Consider the following 17,088-nt stretch of genomic DNA (forward strand, 5'->3'; position numbering starts at 1 on the left):
GATTATTTCTTCTTGATACTGGAAGGGATCACGTCGGATCTTGGAAGCTAGGCTGGGTTAGGCCTGGTTACTACTTGATTGGGAGAGCAAGTGAGGATCCCAGATGCTTACTTTGCCTCTGGCAATTCCAGTCCCAAGCTTGGATAAATAAGTAGGCTTGAAGTCAGAACGATTATTTAAAAATAAAAAAACCTACGTCAGAATTTAATCCCAAAAAAGGGCGAAAGAGGAAGAATCCATACTTACACCAGGGTTACCTCCTTTTTTCTTTAAAAAAAAAAAATCTATACTTTTCCCTGGTGGTCGACTTGGGACTAGTCTGGGGTCTACCAGTTGACCATGTTTGACTGGTTGGGACCTCCTGACTTGCACGTTCTTCTTGGCCGATCTATGAATTCTGTCTGCAGTGTCTACTTGCTGCTGGTCTACAGAATGCATGCATTGAGGTCATGTGATTGTTGTTTTCTTCAACAGGAGATGCAACGCGGTGACCCGGTTGAGGAAGAAGATATGGTCCGCATCATCCAGCAGCTGGGGGGACGCATGGACACCGAGGTAAAAGTGCAGAAGATCTTTTCAAGTGATACACAAACCCTGCGTGCGGACACATTCATCATTATTTATTTCTCTTTCTGACATGTTGATTTGTTTGCTTTTCTTACATGGTACTAACTAGTAGAACCCCAGGGAATAGGCCCTAAGCAGACAACTAGTCTGACAGACTTAAAGACTACCTCAAACTACACCCTTTACCCAAGAAACCATGTACAGGACTTTATCAACTGATTGCTCTGGCACGCAAATTTAATAAAACAGGGCACTGTAATAATCTCCGACTGATAAAATGATTCAAAGCGGTTCTGACCCCACAGCCTGTCACCGTCATGGAGGACATCAGTGACCAGACCGCATCTGAAAACAAGAGTGCTACGTTTGACTGCCGGATCAGGATCAACTACCCGGAGATCACACTGACCTGGTACAAAGGAACGCAGAAATTGGAGAATGGCAAAAAATACAGCATCGGCAGCGATGGTGAACGCCACACCCTGAAGATCTCTGACTGCCAGGCCAAAGACCAGGGCGAGTACCGGGTGATCTGCGGTCCTCACATCTCTAACGCCAAGCTCAGCGTCTCTGGTAAGAGCAGCAACACCCTCCCTATTTATCTGATACACCTTCACGGGTCTGCTCCTTTAGTTCTTGGTCTTTGGTCCAGGTCTTCCCCCATGAGAAAGAAAGCTTTTCCTTAATGCATGCGTAATTCTAAGAATGGTCTTCGATGCTGAAGACGAGGGTAACGAACTTAACGCTAAATCTTCTGGGCCACTTGATCTGTTTTGTTTGTCTTATGAAGCTGTACTGATGTACAAAAAAAACACCCAACGAACCTTAATTAGATGACTGCATTTGGCCTTGGCAGCTTTAATATGAGCTTTCTCCATCTTTCAAGTTCCCAAAGTTCACAGGACACCAGAGGAGACACCCTCTGCACCTGAAGCTGGGGCTGTTGCTCCACTAAAAGGTATCTGCAAAAATCTGCTCATGTTCTTCACTTTTGTGACAAATTTCTTAGTCCTAAAAAGTTAAATGAGTGCCAATATTTTAAAGAAGCCGACACCATGAAGGCAGCGACGATGGTTGGGGCAATGCCTCGACAAGAGGAACAACTGGTCTCTGAAGGTAAAGATAGTCCAAATAATCACTTTTGACTTCTTTTGAGTCTTTACTTCAAAAAGTGTTTGTTTGTCTTACCGAGTTGCGGTGAACGTTGATATTAGTTTGTCAGTATTTGTATTTCCTTTTTTGCATTCATTTACGTCCATCCTGGATGGCACAAGTCATTGAAGTCATTTGTCCTTTTTAACCTTGAAGAACTATACGGAAACGCAGCACCACAACCTGAAACTGCACCTCACCCTGAAGCTGAACCACAACAAGAACTTGAACCAAAACCTGGACCAGAAATTGAACCAGAGCCTTTTGCAGAACGTGAAGTGCTAGTGACCGCAAAGGTCACTGCGGATTATTTTGTAGACCAGCCAACATCTGGGCCTCTGGAGGCTGAGTCCAAAGCAGCGGCACTGGAAAAGAAAGATGAAGTTGCAGCACCCAAGCAAGAGCCTTCTAAGAAAAGAAGGGAGGATTCTAAAGTGCAAGGTAACATCTCTTGACCGTCTTCATTTGGTTGCCTTCTTTAGCTGCTGACTAACACTGACAACATTTGTACTCTTCTTGAAGTCAGACTTCTTTAGCCTTCCAGTTGTGATCTTAAATTGGAGTTTCAACAGCGTTTAATAGGTTTTAAGTGGCAAAAGCACCCACACTAACAGAAACGTCTCTAAATTGTAAACACTGAAACCGTTTCTGAGCAAGAGACTGCTCAGCAAAACTCACAAACGCTGCTTGGCGTGTGCGTGTGCGTGCTGTGCACTCATCAGGGGCTTTCTCGGCTCTTTGCAATGAATCATCTCTCAAATCTTTTCAAAGTGATCGCAGAAACAAGACCATCCAAAGCCATTAATGAGAGGCCCCCCAAAACATCTCGCTCGCATCCTTACGATGAGCCACAAGAACCCGAGTATCTTCCGGCAAAAATAAAAAACATTCACAGCAAAGCCAGAAAGATTGCAGACCACTCCGGAATGGTGCCGGAAGTCCCAAAGATTCCAGAAACATCTACAACAAATGAAAGGTCCCCACAAGCAACAAGTGAAGCAGAACAAAGTCCACAGTTTGAGGAACAGAACCTCACTCGTACAGCTCATTTGCAAGCAAAAGATTCAAGGAGACCAAAGCAAACACTTGAAGCCAAAAAGCCTCAGCAACAAGGTAGCTATGCTATGTCATGAATCTTCAGTCATTTATTGCAATATTTGTTTGTGTGTCACATACCTTCTGCTGTATAATCTCTGTATAATCTGAGAATCACCTGTGCATGCTCTAAAATGTCATATTTTGTCTCTCTTTGTCACTTTCTTTTTGGCCACCGCTCAATGGTGCAAATCTTTCGTCTTGGCTAAACATGAAAAACAATCCAGCCGGTCTTGAGGCTGAGCTCCGAGCTGAAGATGGGTTTCCCTTCAAGGGGGCTGAAGGAGAAAAGTTGGATCACCACGTTGGGACATTTGACAATAAGACAAAGAAAAAGGACGATCTTCCCGCCAGCTACCAGGCCGAGACCCTTGTGGAAATGCAGTCCACGGAAAAAACGGACAAACCCGTTGAACACAAAGACACCATCCATCATGTTCCCGAAACAGACAGAAAACCTCCACCAAGGACAGGTCTTGCATCCTACAAAGATCAGTTGCAAGGACGTCTTCAACTCAAGGAGGTTGATATTGAAACAGGAGCATCATTAACCAAAGAAATAACACAAGCGAGTCGGCATGTTGATCCTGTTGGAGCCAGAGGCTTTCCTCCCTCCAAACAACTGTTGAAGTTACAGAGTCCACTTCAAGAGACAAAAACAGCAGTCACGCAAAAGATGAAGCATGACGTTACATCATACAACAAAGTTTCTGTCAAATCTGCAGAGGCAGAGAAACGGGTAGAAACTCATCAAGCAGAAGTGAGCAGGAATAGTGGCCAAGATCTCAACGCTCACAATCTGCATGACAAAGAGGATCAGGAGTTAATAACAATCAGGAATGAACATGCCTTCACTGCAGAAACAAGTCAACTAGAAGAAGTTGCTGTTGTTCACAAAATAAAGAAAGAAGAATGGAAAGAGGCCAAAGTGCCAAGCGCAGAGAAGAAGAAAGTAAATCAAGTATCAGACCAACAGATGGAAGCTGATCCTTTCCAAGCCAGAGGCCTCCCCCCATCCCAAGACTCGATTCAATATCTGACCGACGTGCCTCGTGATGACTTTGCACATCTTGACAAATCAAGTCCTCCGACGGACAGAGACATGGTGCCGTGGAGCGATGTTCCTTCCGAAGAAGCACGACGACCCCTTGGACAAGACGCTTGGCCCAAAGTCGTTGCACCACAGCAGAAAGCTCCCAAATCGGAGAAGGCTTTTTCTTCTTCGCCAAAAGCATCTGCCAACTGTGGTGATTCTCTTGACCGAGTGAAAAGGGACCCATCATTAGCCAGACGAGAGGACAGGACGAGTAAGCAAGTCGAGGAAACACAGGCGCTTTGTCAAGGTACATGGTTTAAGCTCCAACTTCCTCAAAGACTGCTCAAGCTCACAGTTGATGTGTGTCACCTTCTTCTACTCTTACCAGCACCAACTAAACACCTTTGTCATCTTTGTAATCATCTTCTGCTTGCCCATCTTTACGCTGTCCCGCTCAATGCCATGCTTTAGCAAAAGACCTTGTTGTCGTGTGCTTGACGCTGCTGGTCACGTTGAAGTGGCTCCGGTCTGGACTGAGCTTGTCGTTTCATGGCTGTGATCCTGGCTTTTTTTTTTTTGTTCCTCAAGCATCTCCTCTGGAGGAGAAATCATCGGTGGCTACATCTTCACCTCCTGCTCCTGCAGAGATGATCTCTGCGCCTTCAGGTAGTGTCTTCTGGTCTGTTAAAGCTCCTTCTGGCTTGTCCACGTTGGTCTTTTCCCTCACTTGCTAGGCTTTTGTTTTCAGCTGACTTGTTGGTGTCTTGTCTTGGTATCCTTCATCTCTTGGTATCTTCCTCAGTGTCTCCCCCAGAGAAGAAAACATGGAAAGCCTCAGTTCCCTCAGCTCTAGAGGGCCAAGTGACTCCTCCTTCAGGTACTTCCTTCTTAAAACACTGCCATAGCTTCCCTTACAGGAGTCTGTCTTCTTCTGCATGCACATTTCTTGCCTTTTGTTTTCTGGGTGTGACTTTTTGTTATGTCCTACCTTCAAGTGTCTGCTCCAGAGGAGAAGAACGTGTTTGCCCCTGCACCAAATCCACCAGCAGAAGTCATCCCTTCCTCAGGTAGCATCATTGAGTATCTGTCGTCAATATTCTTTCACTTGATTTGTCTTTCCATTCAAACATTTCCTGTGCTTGATCTTAAGTCTTAACGTGTGATTCATGCTCTTGCATTTCTTGTTGCCATCGGTCTTGCTCTCGCAGAGGAGAAACCTTCTCCAGCAGCTCTTGTCTTGAAGCAAGCGTCTCCACCTGGAGGTAATGTTTGTCACCCAGCTGGTGACTGAACCGCTACGATATGTTATGCTGACGCAATGAACCTTGAAATGTCTCGACATATTGTCAGTTCTCCAAATGAACTATTTGAAAATATGGCTTATTGATACTAATGTCATTTGAACTCTTGCAGACAAGGAACCGGTTAAGGCTCCTGGACCAACTAAAGGTATACTGACCTTTTTCTTTGTATGAATAATAATTCAAATGGAATATTTACTGTATGAAGAGTGTGTTGTTTGTCACTTAGACATGAGTTTGTATCCGTTTGTGACACATCAAACAATCTGCTGTCAAAAACACAGCGCCAACTGTACTGAGTCCACTTCAAGAGACAAACACAGCAGCGGCACAGAAGGTGAAGTGTAAAGTTACCTCAGCAACAGAAGCCAAGGTCATCAGCTTGAGGAAAATTCCAGTAAAACCTGCGGTGGCAGAAAAACCAGTAGAAAGTCATCAGGCAGACGTGAGCAGGCATTTTGACCAAGAACTCAACGTTCACAGTCTGCATGACAGAGAGGATCGGGAGTTAATAACAATCAGAAGTGAACGCCTCTTCACTTCAGAAGAAACAAGTCCACTTGAGATTTGCCGAGAACATGAAGAGGTTGCAGTTGTTGAACAAATGGAGAAAGAAAAACTGATACAGACTAAAATACCTAGCACAGGCAAGCTGGTTATAAGAAAAATGTCAGGTGAGGAGATAAAAGCTGATCCTGTTGAAGTGACAAGTCTTCCTCCCTCCAAAGAACCGATCAAGTCAAAGAGTGCGCTTCCAGAAACAAAAGCAACAGCTGCACAAAAAATAAAGCCTAAAGTTACCTCAAAAACCAAAGATAAGGAGGCAGAAGCCGAGGTCATCAGATTGAAGCAAGTTCCAGTAAAGTCTGTGGTGGCTGGGAAACAAGTAGAAAGTCATCAGGCAGACGTGAGCAGGCATTTTGACCAAGAACTCAACGTTCACATTCTGCATGACAGAGAAGATCGGGAGTTAATAACAATCAGAAGGAGTGAACGTGTCTTCACTCCAGCAGAAGAGACAAATCAACTTGAGCTTTGCAAAGAAGCCGACGAGGTTGCAGTTGTCTTTAAAATGGACACAGAAAAATATAAAGAGACAACACTTCCAAGCAAGGAGAAGAAAAAAGGAATTGAAGTGCCAGGTGAGCAAACAGAATCTAAAAAAATTCCAAAGGAAGCACAAAATATTAAACTCAAGGGACATCCCAGCAAGCCAAAATCTGAGCTCAGTCACAAAGCTGAAGATGACACCAAAGTGACTAAACCTGATGATTTGAAGCACAGGGAGTTGACAGGAAGGACAAGTGAACAAGTCGTCATGTCGTATCCAGAGATGTCAAAAACCCCAGCAGCTATAGAGGTACTGGATGGACAGGCCAAAGTAGAGGTACATGAGCCCAATGTGTCCACAAAGACAAAAGGGAAAGAGGAGCTAGAGACAGTAACGGTGAAATATTTGAAAGAGGAAGCTGAACATCCAAAGGAAAATACTTTAAACAGACACAGTCTTGTCAAGACCCATCAACTAGCCACTGATAAAAAGGCCACAAAAGTTGAAGATACTACTGTCACACATCCACAACCCGCTCCATCAGATGAAGGCGAGGTGCAGGTCCAACTGAAGCTTCCAGTAAAAATGGAAGAAAAAGTGTCGGACAAAGACAAAACTCATATGGATGCAAAACCTCTGAGTCCCACGCCAAGAGACAAAATCGCCACAGATATGAAGCAAGACCAAGAAAAACCTGCAAGAGAAGGTAACTACCAAAAGAACCAGGATCCAGAAGGTGTAGCCAAGAAATTCAGTCCCCCAGTAAAGAAAGATGAAGACAAAATTTTACAAAGACAAACAGATACCGGCAAGGCTGGTGCCAAACGCAAAGGTACGCCATCATCTGGACAGAGAAGAGAAAAGGGTGAAAGTGAGCAGGACTTCAAGCCCAAGAAGCAGCTGAAAAAGGCTGAACAAAAAGAGAACTTGTCACCCAAGGCTGATAAGCCGAAACCAAAGGACCAAGTCACCATTTCAAAATCTGCTTCACCACAAGTTCCAGGAATTCTGAAAGAATCTTGCCTTCAGGAGGCCTCTCAAGCAGATAAACCCGACAAGGTGAAGCTTCCCCTTGTGAAGGAGGTCTCGCCGAGAGCTGTGCAGGTGAAGAAAGTTCCCACCCAGCTAGAGGAGGAGGTGTTCGAGGACACGGCCGATGAGGAGATCTGGACCTGGGAGCTGGTCCCCTCTGAGGACTGGCAAGGTGAAAGGATGGAAGGGGCGCGGGAAACTCCAGGCCCTCCTGACAGCCAAGAAGGTGAGGTGACATTACAGAAAACTGGAGACGCTGTCAGCAACCCCACTACCGGCACCATTCTTACCAGCACCCACTAGCAGAGTCCCCTACTGGCACATCCTACCGGCACCTCCCTTACCAGCAACCTTGCCAGCACTTTCACACCTTCAGATGACTCCTCTAATCCTCATCGCATGCTCTCAAGTCACCTGAATCCTTAATTCACAGGAAGGCATGATCACGTGATTCATAAATGTTGTCATCATTATCCCCATCCTCCTCCTCCTCCTCTTCATCCCTTTTCTATTCCAGAGTTCCTCAAACCAAAGACAATTTTCTTTGTCCTCCCTCATTGAACATCTTGAAAGCATTGCAATTGTCGTTGTTGTCGAGAAGAATAATCTGACTGTCGGAAAAGCAAAAGATGATATTGTGACAGCAAATTTTTCCATGACTTGTCCAGATGGCAAACCGGCAGAGGAAGCTCCGAAAGGACGTGGACGAGGATTTGGCGGTGAGAATGGATTGGCTTCCACTTTAAGTGTTTGTGATCTTATTGGAGTCGTGTTTTCAGAAGTTAAAATATGTCCCCCTGCTTTTTTTTTGGGCCTGTTCTTGTTTTGGTCTTTTTCTTCTCCCATAAGACTCTTTTATGTTATATACTCTTCACTCTTTGTAGTGATTTGATTGATGTTGCCTATTTTCCCCTCACTTTCTACTGCCGACCGTAATTAATCCTGAAGCCTTCTAATTTCTGCTTTTGCAGTGCGACTAACGCCCTCTCCCGGTGACGGCGGTCGAGGTCGAGGCCTGAGGCCCGGTGGGAAAGGCCCTTCGCCTCCAGAAGAACCTTTCGGCGGATTCAAACTCAAAGCCGTCCCGCTGAAGTTCATCAAGAAGCTGCAGGATATCGTGCTCCAGGAGGCCGAGTCCATCGGCTCTTCGGCCGTGTTCGAGTGCCAGGTGTCGCCGTCCACCGCCATCACATCGTGGATGAAGGATGGCGGGAACCTGCGTGAGGGCCCCAAGTACAAGTTAACATCAGACGGCAAGGATCGCACCATCACGGTCAAAGACGTGCAGTTGTCAGACACTGGCGAGTACACCTGCGTCGCCAGGAACGCCGGCAAGGAAATTACCTGCACCGCTAAACTCATTGTTGAAGGTGAGCTCACCAATCTTCTCATTCTTTCAACTTTGCACAAGTGCACAAAATGCCAGTCCTACCAACAAGTTACATTCCAAAAGACAAGTTACATTCCAAAAGACAAGTTACATTCCAAAAGACAAGTTACATTCCAAAAGACAAGTTACATTCCAAAAGACTCTTCATGTCTTCAATCGTTATTTTTTGTAATTGTCACTACCTATTTCTTTACATCAGTTCTCTCATTGATTGTCCATTGGCATCTTTAAGACAACACATTCTCAGTAGTACAGCATGGGTCCCCAAACATCGGGCTGCAGACCAGTACCGGGTGACCGGGCATTTGGTACCATGCGACTGAATACAAAATATATTGCTCATTAGAGTCTAAAAGAAGTTTTATATTGTAAATCAAGTTAGGCCCCAAAAATGAGTGGGGGGGGGCCTCCATTCTGTGGTCCAAACTTGCCTGTCATTGCTCTTGGGAAGATGTTGTACGACTCTTTGGTGCACGCCTCAAGTTTTGGATTTTTGGCAGGGTTCTTTTTTTTTCTCAAGAAAATGGGGGTGTTGTTAAATGGAACATTTGCATTCCAAGTTGATGTCCTTGTGCAGAGCTGCCCGTGAAGTGGGTCAAAGAGTTGGAAGCGGAGACGTCGTGCATCAAGGGTCAGCCCATGTACCTGACCTGTGAGCTCAACAAGGAGAGGGACGTCATCTGGAAGCGGGACGGCGTCAAACTGAAGACGACAGCCGGGAAGCTGGCCATCAATATCATCGGCTTGCAGCACGCCGTCACCATCCAGAGCGCCGTTGAGGAAGACAGCGGCCTCTACTCATGCGAGGTGGACGCGCCGGACGGCATCAAGACCAGCACCAACGTCAAAGTCACTGGTAAGAAACACACCAAATGTTCAACAATTAGCAACTTGCAAATGTCTGTCAAAAGAACACCTTGAAAAAATGTTAGGAAACGAAAACCTTTCTATGCTGTCGTATACAAAGAAACGATGTTGATGCAGTCGATGGCAGTGGCTCGCATCTCTGTCTTATTTGTGTTACTTTTGCTTACCGGGGCCTTTTTTTTTTTTTGCAGCGCACAATGCCTGTGAATGCTTTCTATTTGATTGCGTTAAGACAGTTTGAACCTCGTTCCAATTTCCCCCGTGCCGATGAGATGTCGGAGCAGGGCCGCGAGTGGGCTTTCTTGCATTTGCGTCAGTATTGACGGACGGTCCGTTGGTCAGTCAATGACGGATGCCCACTTTGAATGTAGTTTTATCTACAGTATATTTTGTTACTCACAAAAGTGAGTACAATCCCTCATATTTGTGTAAATATGTGATTCTCTTTTCATGGGATCATAACACCGAAGGGACAACACTTCTACGATGTAAGGTGGCCCGTGTATAAGAATAAATAAAATAAAAATAAGTCAACACACAGACATTAGTGTCTAAAAGTGCTGACAAGAAAAGTAAGTACACCACCAACTGAAACTGTCGAAATATGGACCAATTAGCCACTTTTTGCCCAACATGCGCGTCCTTGGAACACAGAAAACCAAATACTTTACTTTGTTTTGAACCAAGCCAAACAGTGGTCAATGGGGGCCTTCCCAGACCCCCTTTCTTGAAAGAAATCAATCAATCAAATGTGTGTGGCTTGCCAGGCTCGGCAGCACAGAGGCATGAAATCTTGTCAACATTTGTGCTCAGAGGTGATCAAAGACTGGTTGATGAAGCCCCTGAGGGACCAGCACGTGAAACCCAGATCTAGCGCCACCTTCAGGTGTCAACTCTTCAAGGACACGCCCAATTGGAAGTGGCTCAAAGGCGAGACGGAGCTCGCGCCCTCCGACAAGGTGGAAATCAGCAAAGATGGCGTCACCATGCTGCTCCAAATCAACAACTGTCAGCCGGACGACGTGTCGGAATACACCTTCGCCGTGGAGGACCGCAAATACGTGGCCAAACTGACTCTGGGAGGTGCGTAGGAGGCACGAGTCAAGCACGTTCGCCTTCACCAATGATGTTTTTGATGTGCTTGCTCAGAACGCGAGGCAGAAATCTTGAAGCCGTTGGCCAGCGTGGAAGTGGTGGAAAAGGAAGAAGCCAAGTTTGACACGGAAATCTCCGAGGACGACGTCATCGGCGAATGGAAACTTAAGGGACAAGTGCTGAGCCGATCTCCGGTAAGTCATGTCTTTGTGGTCTTTGTCTTATCGGCACGCCGCATCATCACGTTGTCAAAGGTCGCCGCAGTCAATCACTCGCATGATACTTGCATTTAAAAGCCAAAAACAAATGGACCAAAAGTTGAGCATTACACAATGTCACACTTTTTATTTGAATCATTATTATTCATGTCAAAAATAAATGACTTGTCAGGGCGTGGGGCTCAGTGAAAAAAGTTTGTCCGTCCCTGCACTTGAGGGACTTCCTTAAGAAGTCACGGGATTCGTGGGTTTAGACTGATCAGTTCTTGATTCTGATTCTTGGAGAACACCGTTGATGGTATTTTTCAGACATGCGACATCAAAGCCGATGGGAACAAACGTTTCCTGAGCTTGAAGAACGTCCAGTTGGACCAAGCGGGCGAAGTGTCCTACCAGGCTTTAAATGCCATCACCAGCGCCATGCTGACCGTCAAAGGTACGCCCACTGTCTCAAACTTGTGTGTGTGTGTGCGCGTGTGTGCACTTGCAGAAAATGCTTGGACAGAAAACGTGTCAATAACCCATTGAATGTTTGAAACCTCGCAGAAATCGAAATGGGCTTTGTGGAGCCTCTGAAGGACATTTCGGTTCCTGAAAAGAAACAAGCTAAATTTGAGTGCACCCTCACTAAGGAGGTGTCCAAAGTGATGTGGTTCAGGGGCACGGAAATTGTGATCCCGGGCCCCAAATATGAGATCATTGACGACAAAAACAAACACATGCTGATCATAAACAGCTGTGAGTTTGATGACGAGTCTGAGTACACCATTGAGGTTTTGGATCAGAAATCCACGGCTCGGCTCTCGGTGGAAGGTAAGTCCCGTGTCCGCTCGCCTTTGTCGTAGTTTTAGCCCAAAGCTGTGGTTCAAGCGGGCCTCCCTCTTTAACGAGCGCGGACGCTCCTGCTGTATTCCAGGCTTGAGGCTTAAGATTGTCAGGTCGCTGGAGGACCAGACGGTCAAAGAAGGTAAAACGGCTCGTTTTGAGCTGGAGCTGACTCATGACGACGTCTCGGTGGTCTGGTACCGAAATGAAGTCAAGCTCCATGTGAGCAGAACGGTGATTGTGCACGTGGAAGGAAAGAAACACCTTCTTGAAATGAGGATGTTGACGCTCGATGATACCTGCCAGATTAAGGCAGAGGCCAAAGGCATCAGCTCGCTGGCAAAGCTGACAGTCATAGGTAATGGCACATGTCTTTTCCTCTGTCTTCTCTTGTGTTTCTCTGCACGGGGAAGGGGGAGGGGGTGACAATCGGTGATTCTCCGCAGAGGACAGTGAAAGTCGAGGTTCGCCATAGGACCCATCTGTGGCAGGCAGTTTGGGGGGGGGAGTACCTTCACTGTGACTCCCGTAAATTGACAAATGGTGTTGTTCCAGAGGGCGACGCCGTGTTTGTGGTCAAACTCCAAGACTACACGGCCACCGAGAAAGACCAGGTCTCTCTAGACTGTGAGCTCAACAAAGACGTCCCAGTCATTTGGTATCACGAAGAGGAGGAGATGATCGCATCCAAGACAGTGCTGATTAAGTCCGAGGTTACTCGGAGGTCTTTGGTCTTGAGGAAGGTGGAGCTGAGCAATAAAGGAAAGTACACCTGCAACTGTGGGACCGACAATACGGTAGCCAACCTCACTGTTGAAGGTAAAACTAAACGTCGATCGACTTGTGTCTCGGCCGAGCATCTTCACATTTGGCGTCTGTGTAGCTCGCGTCATCAAACTGCTTCGACCCATTTACGGCGTGGAGCTCTTTGACGGAGAAACGGCTCGTTTCGAGGCAGAGATCTCTGAGGACGATGTCCATGGCCAGTGGATGCTGAATGGAGAAGTCCTGACCGCTTCCTCTGTGAGCGCCTCTTTCACTGACTCGTCAAATCTGCGCCTTTGTTGTCTTTGAATGTCGTTACTTATTCAGTGGCACATTTTTTAATCGGGCAGGATGTGGACATCATCGAAGAGGGAGGCAAGCACACACTGATCCTGTATAACTGCCAAGTGCCCATGAGTGGCGAGGTGGCATATGCCGCTGGCAACGCCAATTGTGCTGCTAACCTGAAAGTCAAAGGTGAACTACGTTCCAGGGTTACACCAAGTCTCTTTACATTAAAAATACCCCCCAAAAAAAGAATCATGGCAACGGGACTATTATTTGTTATTGAAGACTTTTCACAGTTAATCCAAACGGCTTCTTCAAAACTGAAGTCGGCTCTTTGAGTTTTCATTTCCTTTTTTTTTTTTTGCAATCGTGGCCACAAAGTTTGAATCTCCTGTCTATCTACACGGGGACTTGCTCAACCCGTTGTACTCCAACCGCATGGTTCCCTTTGGTGTTCATTCATCACTAAATCAAAAGGCTCAGGGGCCATTGAATTATGATTCCATGATCACAGTCCTGTATTGATCAAAACATCCTTTAAAATGAAATTAAGACCAAAAGTTGGGGGGGGGGGGGGATAAAATCAATAAAAAGTGATTGAGGGACTCTAATAGAATTAGTTGATTTTTTTAAAGACTGTTCTGACAATGGCATAAATGAACAGCTTTCATGAACTGAAGAAACCTTTTGGATGAAAGGTCTTCAACTCCTTCAAAACCAGAGAAGCCGAATGGATGAAACACTTTCAACTTATTCAGAACCCAGAACCAGAGAAGCCGATTGGAAGAAAAGCATCTCCAACCCCTAAACCCGACCCCCCAACAGTTGCCTTCATTCAACTTTTGTCCATTTTGCTTCCTGGATGACTTAGAATCCCCGCAGACATTTTACCTTAAAAGGCATCTGCCGCTAAGGGGTCCTTTTGAAAGGTGTTGTCCATTCCTTCTTACTGAGCTGACTGTGACGTACTCGCGCTGATTTTTTCTTTCTGCTCCCGGTTGGTCAGAGCTTCCTCTCAACTTCCTGACGCCGCTGAGCGACGTGCTGGTGTTCGAGAAGGACGCTGCCAGATTTGAACTGGAAGTGTCCAGAGCACCCAAGTCTTTCCGCTGGCTGAAGGGTTCGCTGGAGCTGCAGAGCGATGACAAGTACAAGATGATTCAAGACGGGAACTCGTATGTGCTGCTGATCCGCTCAGCCACCTACGACGACGAGGCCAAGTACACGTTTGAGGCAGAAGACAAGAGAACCAGCTGCAAGCTGGTCATTCAAGGTCAGCCATTACCTTCTCCGCGGATCCCACTTGCGAACGCTACCAACCCGATTTGGCTGGTTGCTGCTCCACTTGATTGGACATGCCAAAACAGGATCGCAGAAACAGAGGCGAGCTTGGCTTAGCGGATAAGGTACTAAACCGTTGCTCTCTCACCGCAGGAATCCGCCTGGAGTTTGTCAAACCAATCAAGGACGTGACGGTGAAAGAACGCGAAACGGCCGAGTTCAGCGTGGAGCTCTCGCATGAAAACATCCCCGTGGTTTGGTACAAGAACGACGTGCGACTTCACCCGAGCAAGGTGGTCCACATGACGGATCATGGCACAGTCCACACGCTGGCCCTCAAGGAGGTCGCTCTTGATGACACAGCCATGATCAAGGTGGAGGCCGCCGACAAGAGCATCAGCGCCATGCTTACTGTCATCGGTTAGTACTTTGTGCCGTCTTCTTTCTTCTTTTCGCTGGCCAGGACCAGCTGAGAGCTGGGATCGTTTACTGAGGTGGACAGTTTGCCAGCTGCTTGTTTTTGTAGCGTTGTCGTCAAGACCACCGATCGAGACAAAGACATTATTGAGAGTATCCAAACCAAGACAAGGCCAAGGCGGAACTTTGGGGAAAATTTACGGAGACAGCCCCGCATGTTTTTGACCCCACAACAGGAGCCTCCCCCACAGGGCCACTTACAGGGACTTTTACGGGGCCGAACGGAGGTCCTACTTGAGGGATACTCCTGGTACTCCCGTTGGCCCCAAAAAGCTCCCGGTCGGGCACCGGCGCTGTTTGGCTAAGCTTTTTAATTAGTATAAAAAACATCTTACCCTTCGTATCCATTGCGACGACGACACGCATTCTCGGCTAAGCACCCTTCCACAAAAAGAATTCTAATAATCATTTGACCATTTCCTTTCCACTCACTGTTAGCCTTTTCGAATTCTTCATCTTGACGTCTCCTCTCACTCAAACCATCCGTCCACGTCATGTACCCAAACATGAAAAAGCTGAACTCAACTCCTTCCATGTTTTCCTCTTTCCTCATATTGTATTAGAAACCGTCTCACAGCGATTACGTGTCAATGGAAATTTGTGTGGTTGCAAAAGTGTCGTCGCACTCTGCAGTGGTGGCACGGCCACGAGAGGGCTGTCTGAGAGGACGGTTCCTGTATAATTCCCAACCCCTCTTTTGGGCCTGCATACTGCATGCTCTCAGTAGTACTGGCCTGGTCTTGATCAAAAACCTGGAGTCCGCTGTGTCCGGGACCGAGACGAGACGGAGTAGAAATGCCTTCCATCCCGAGATGAGACCGAGACCAATCTAGAACCGCAACACTAGTATTTTGAGCACGGCCGCCTCGTTCAAATCAAAAGTGCAGAAAACGACAGCGGTGCTTTAGCCGCGTGAAAATATTGATGTCAAATCCTCACGCAAGCCATCCACAAATTCAACAAATGTCAAGACGAACAATCTGCCGTTGCGTCTGCTTGCACAATCAAACGGAGGCAAGCTTTGGGACATCTGTAACCTCTTCCGGTCAAAATGAAGGTCACGCTCCTCTCTACCGTCGTGCGACAAGTGAGAGGGAGAAGCTTGGGTGAGCGACTTTGTGTCTTGGAGTTTGTGCAGTGATTTAAAAAGGAAAAACTATTGAACGTTGGCACACAGCGAGTTGAGAAAAATATCAATCATCGTCATCATCAATCCATTAGTCAGCGTCAAGTCAACTATTATCACCTTGGCGCTGACTAAGAAGCGGTTCAACCCCTAGTCAGGACTTCATGCCATCTTTTTTCAGGCTTCAACTTTTGTGAGGCACGCCACCAATAGCAAAACTCCACGAGTAACTTACCCCCAAAAGATTTACCGTATTTTCCGGACCATAAAGTGGTTATAAGCTGCCTCACCGAGAAGGATCGCTATTTGAAAGCGGATAGGGATGGCCAGGAACTAGGCGGCGACGGGGTGCGCAGTGCGTTTCTTGCTGGCGGGTGGGCGATCCCGTCCGCCCACCCGCCGTCCCTTCCTTCCCGCCCGTGCCAGGCCTCGGAACCCGTCCGTTGTGCACAGTGGCCGCAGGGGTCAGAGCGCATGGAAAAAGTCGTGGCTTACAGTCGGGAAAATACGGTACAATTTGTCACTCTAGTTGATATCTGGAAAGCCGACACTGAAAACAAGAGACAGTTCAACATTGTTGCATGGTCTGTTCAAGCAAACCGTATCCTTCCGTCAAACACAAGTTAGCTAGCTTAAGGCCGTAGACGGAAAATAGCATAAATCTCAGGGCACCCCCGCAAACAGGTGAACTTGTGAATGCCAGACGGGCTATCGGAGTTCAGGTGTACCAGAGACACTGGTTTGATGACTTACTTGCTCCACCCCAACCTCCCAAACATGTCCTTCCCTCAGAGGGAGACCCGTACTTCACCAGCAAGCTGCAGAACTACACGGCGGTGGAGAAGGACCAAGTGAAGCTGGTGTGTGAACTGAGCAAGGCGGTGGCAGATGTCAAATGGTTCAAGGACGGGAATGAGCTCACGCCCTGCAAGAACATCAGCATCAGCACAGACGGCAAAAAGCGCATCCTGATGATCCGCAAGGCCGAGATGAGCGACGCCGGCGAATACGCGTGCGACTGTGGCTCAGATAGAACTGACGCGCATCTCACAATTGAAGGTAAGGGCAAAGCCTTCAGTAGTGGCCTTCAGTCGTGGCCTACCGGCTCCCCAACTCTTTCAGCATGTGCTAGGGATATTAGCCGTGAGCTAACGCTACACGTGTTTTTAGCTTTTTGGAAGATTCCCCAGTTGACTTCCTTTTGCTTTTCCAGTCAAACGTTGAGAGTTGTTGGGTTTTTGTTTTTTGACGCCTGACGCTGTCCTCTTTCTGCTGTTTGTCCTCTAGAGCGCGACATCAAAATGGTGCGTCCCCTGTACAGTGTTGAGGTCACTGAGACGGAGACGGCTAAGTTTGAGACGGAGATTTCTGAGGACGACGTTGAGGGACACTGGAAGCTGAAAGGAGAAGATTTGCAGCAGTCGGCCGTGAGTGTTGGCCTTTCCTTTACTTTTATCACATAACCCTGCGCTGGAGGCGGATTACTGTCATATCATCTCCAAATACTCAAGTAATGACTCAA

The 17,088-nt window shown here is 47.0% G+C and overlaps 1 protein-coding gene across 1 annotated transcript in view; it reads left to right on the forward strand.

Annotated features, from left to right (window-relative positions):
* The window catches only part of ttn.1 (titin, tandem duplicate 1), a 137,152-nt gene that overhangs the window by 33,588 nt on the left and 86,476 nt on the right, over window positions 1-17,088 (forward strand). The window contains exons 40-56 of the mRNA XM_077579404.1: window positions 475-555; window positions 873-1,140; window positions 7,903-7,953; window positions 8,206-8,604; window positions 9,202-9,480; window positions 10,305-10,574; window positions 10,641-10,780; window positions 11,114-11,240; window positions 11,351-11,617; window positions 11,721-11,987; window positions 12,185-12,448; window positions 12,513-12,652; window positions 12,745-12,871; window positions 13,689-13,955; window positions 14,117-14,383; window positions 16,359-16,625; window positions 16,854-16,993. Of these exons, the coding sequence (XP_077435530.1) occupies window positions 475-555; window positions 873-1,140; window positions 7,903-7,953; window positions 8,206-8,604; window positions 9,202-9,480; window positions 10,305-10,574; window positions 10,641-10,780; window positions 11,114-11,240; window positions 11,351-11,617; window positions 11,721-11,987; window positions 12,185-12,448; window positions 12,513-12,652; window positions 12,745-12,871; window positions 13,689-13,955; window positions 14,117-14,383; window positions 16,359-16,625; window positions 16,854-16,993 (3,621 nt within the window). The remainder of the gene's footprint in view (window positions 1-474; window positions 556-872; window positions 1,141-7,902; window positions 7,954-8,205; window positions 8,605-9,201; window positions 9,481-10,304; window positions 10,575-10,640; window positions 10,781-11,113; window positions 11,241-11,350; window positions 11,618-11,720; window positions 11,988-12,184; window positions 12,449-12,512; window positions 12,653-12,744; window positions 12,872-13,688; window positions 13,956-14,116; window positions 14,384-16,358; window positions 16,626-16,853; window positions 16,994-17,088) is intronic.

The sequence above is a fragment of the Vanacampus margaritifer genome, chromosome 11, assembly GCF_051991255.1.
Source record: "Vanacampus margaritifer isolate UIUO_Vmar chromosome 11, RoL_Vmar_1.0, whole genome shotgun sequence".
NCBI classification, from domain to species: Eukaryota; Metazoa; Chordata; class Actinopteri; order Syngnathiformes; family Syngnathidae; genus Vanacampus; species Vanacampus margaritifer.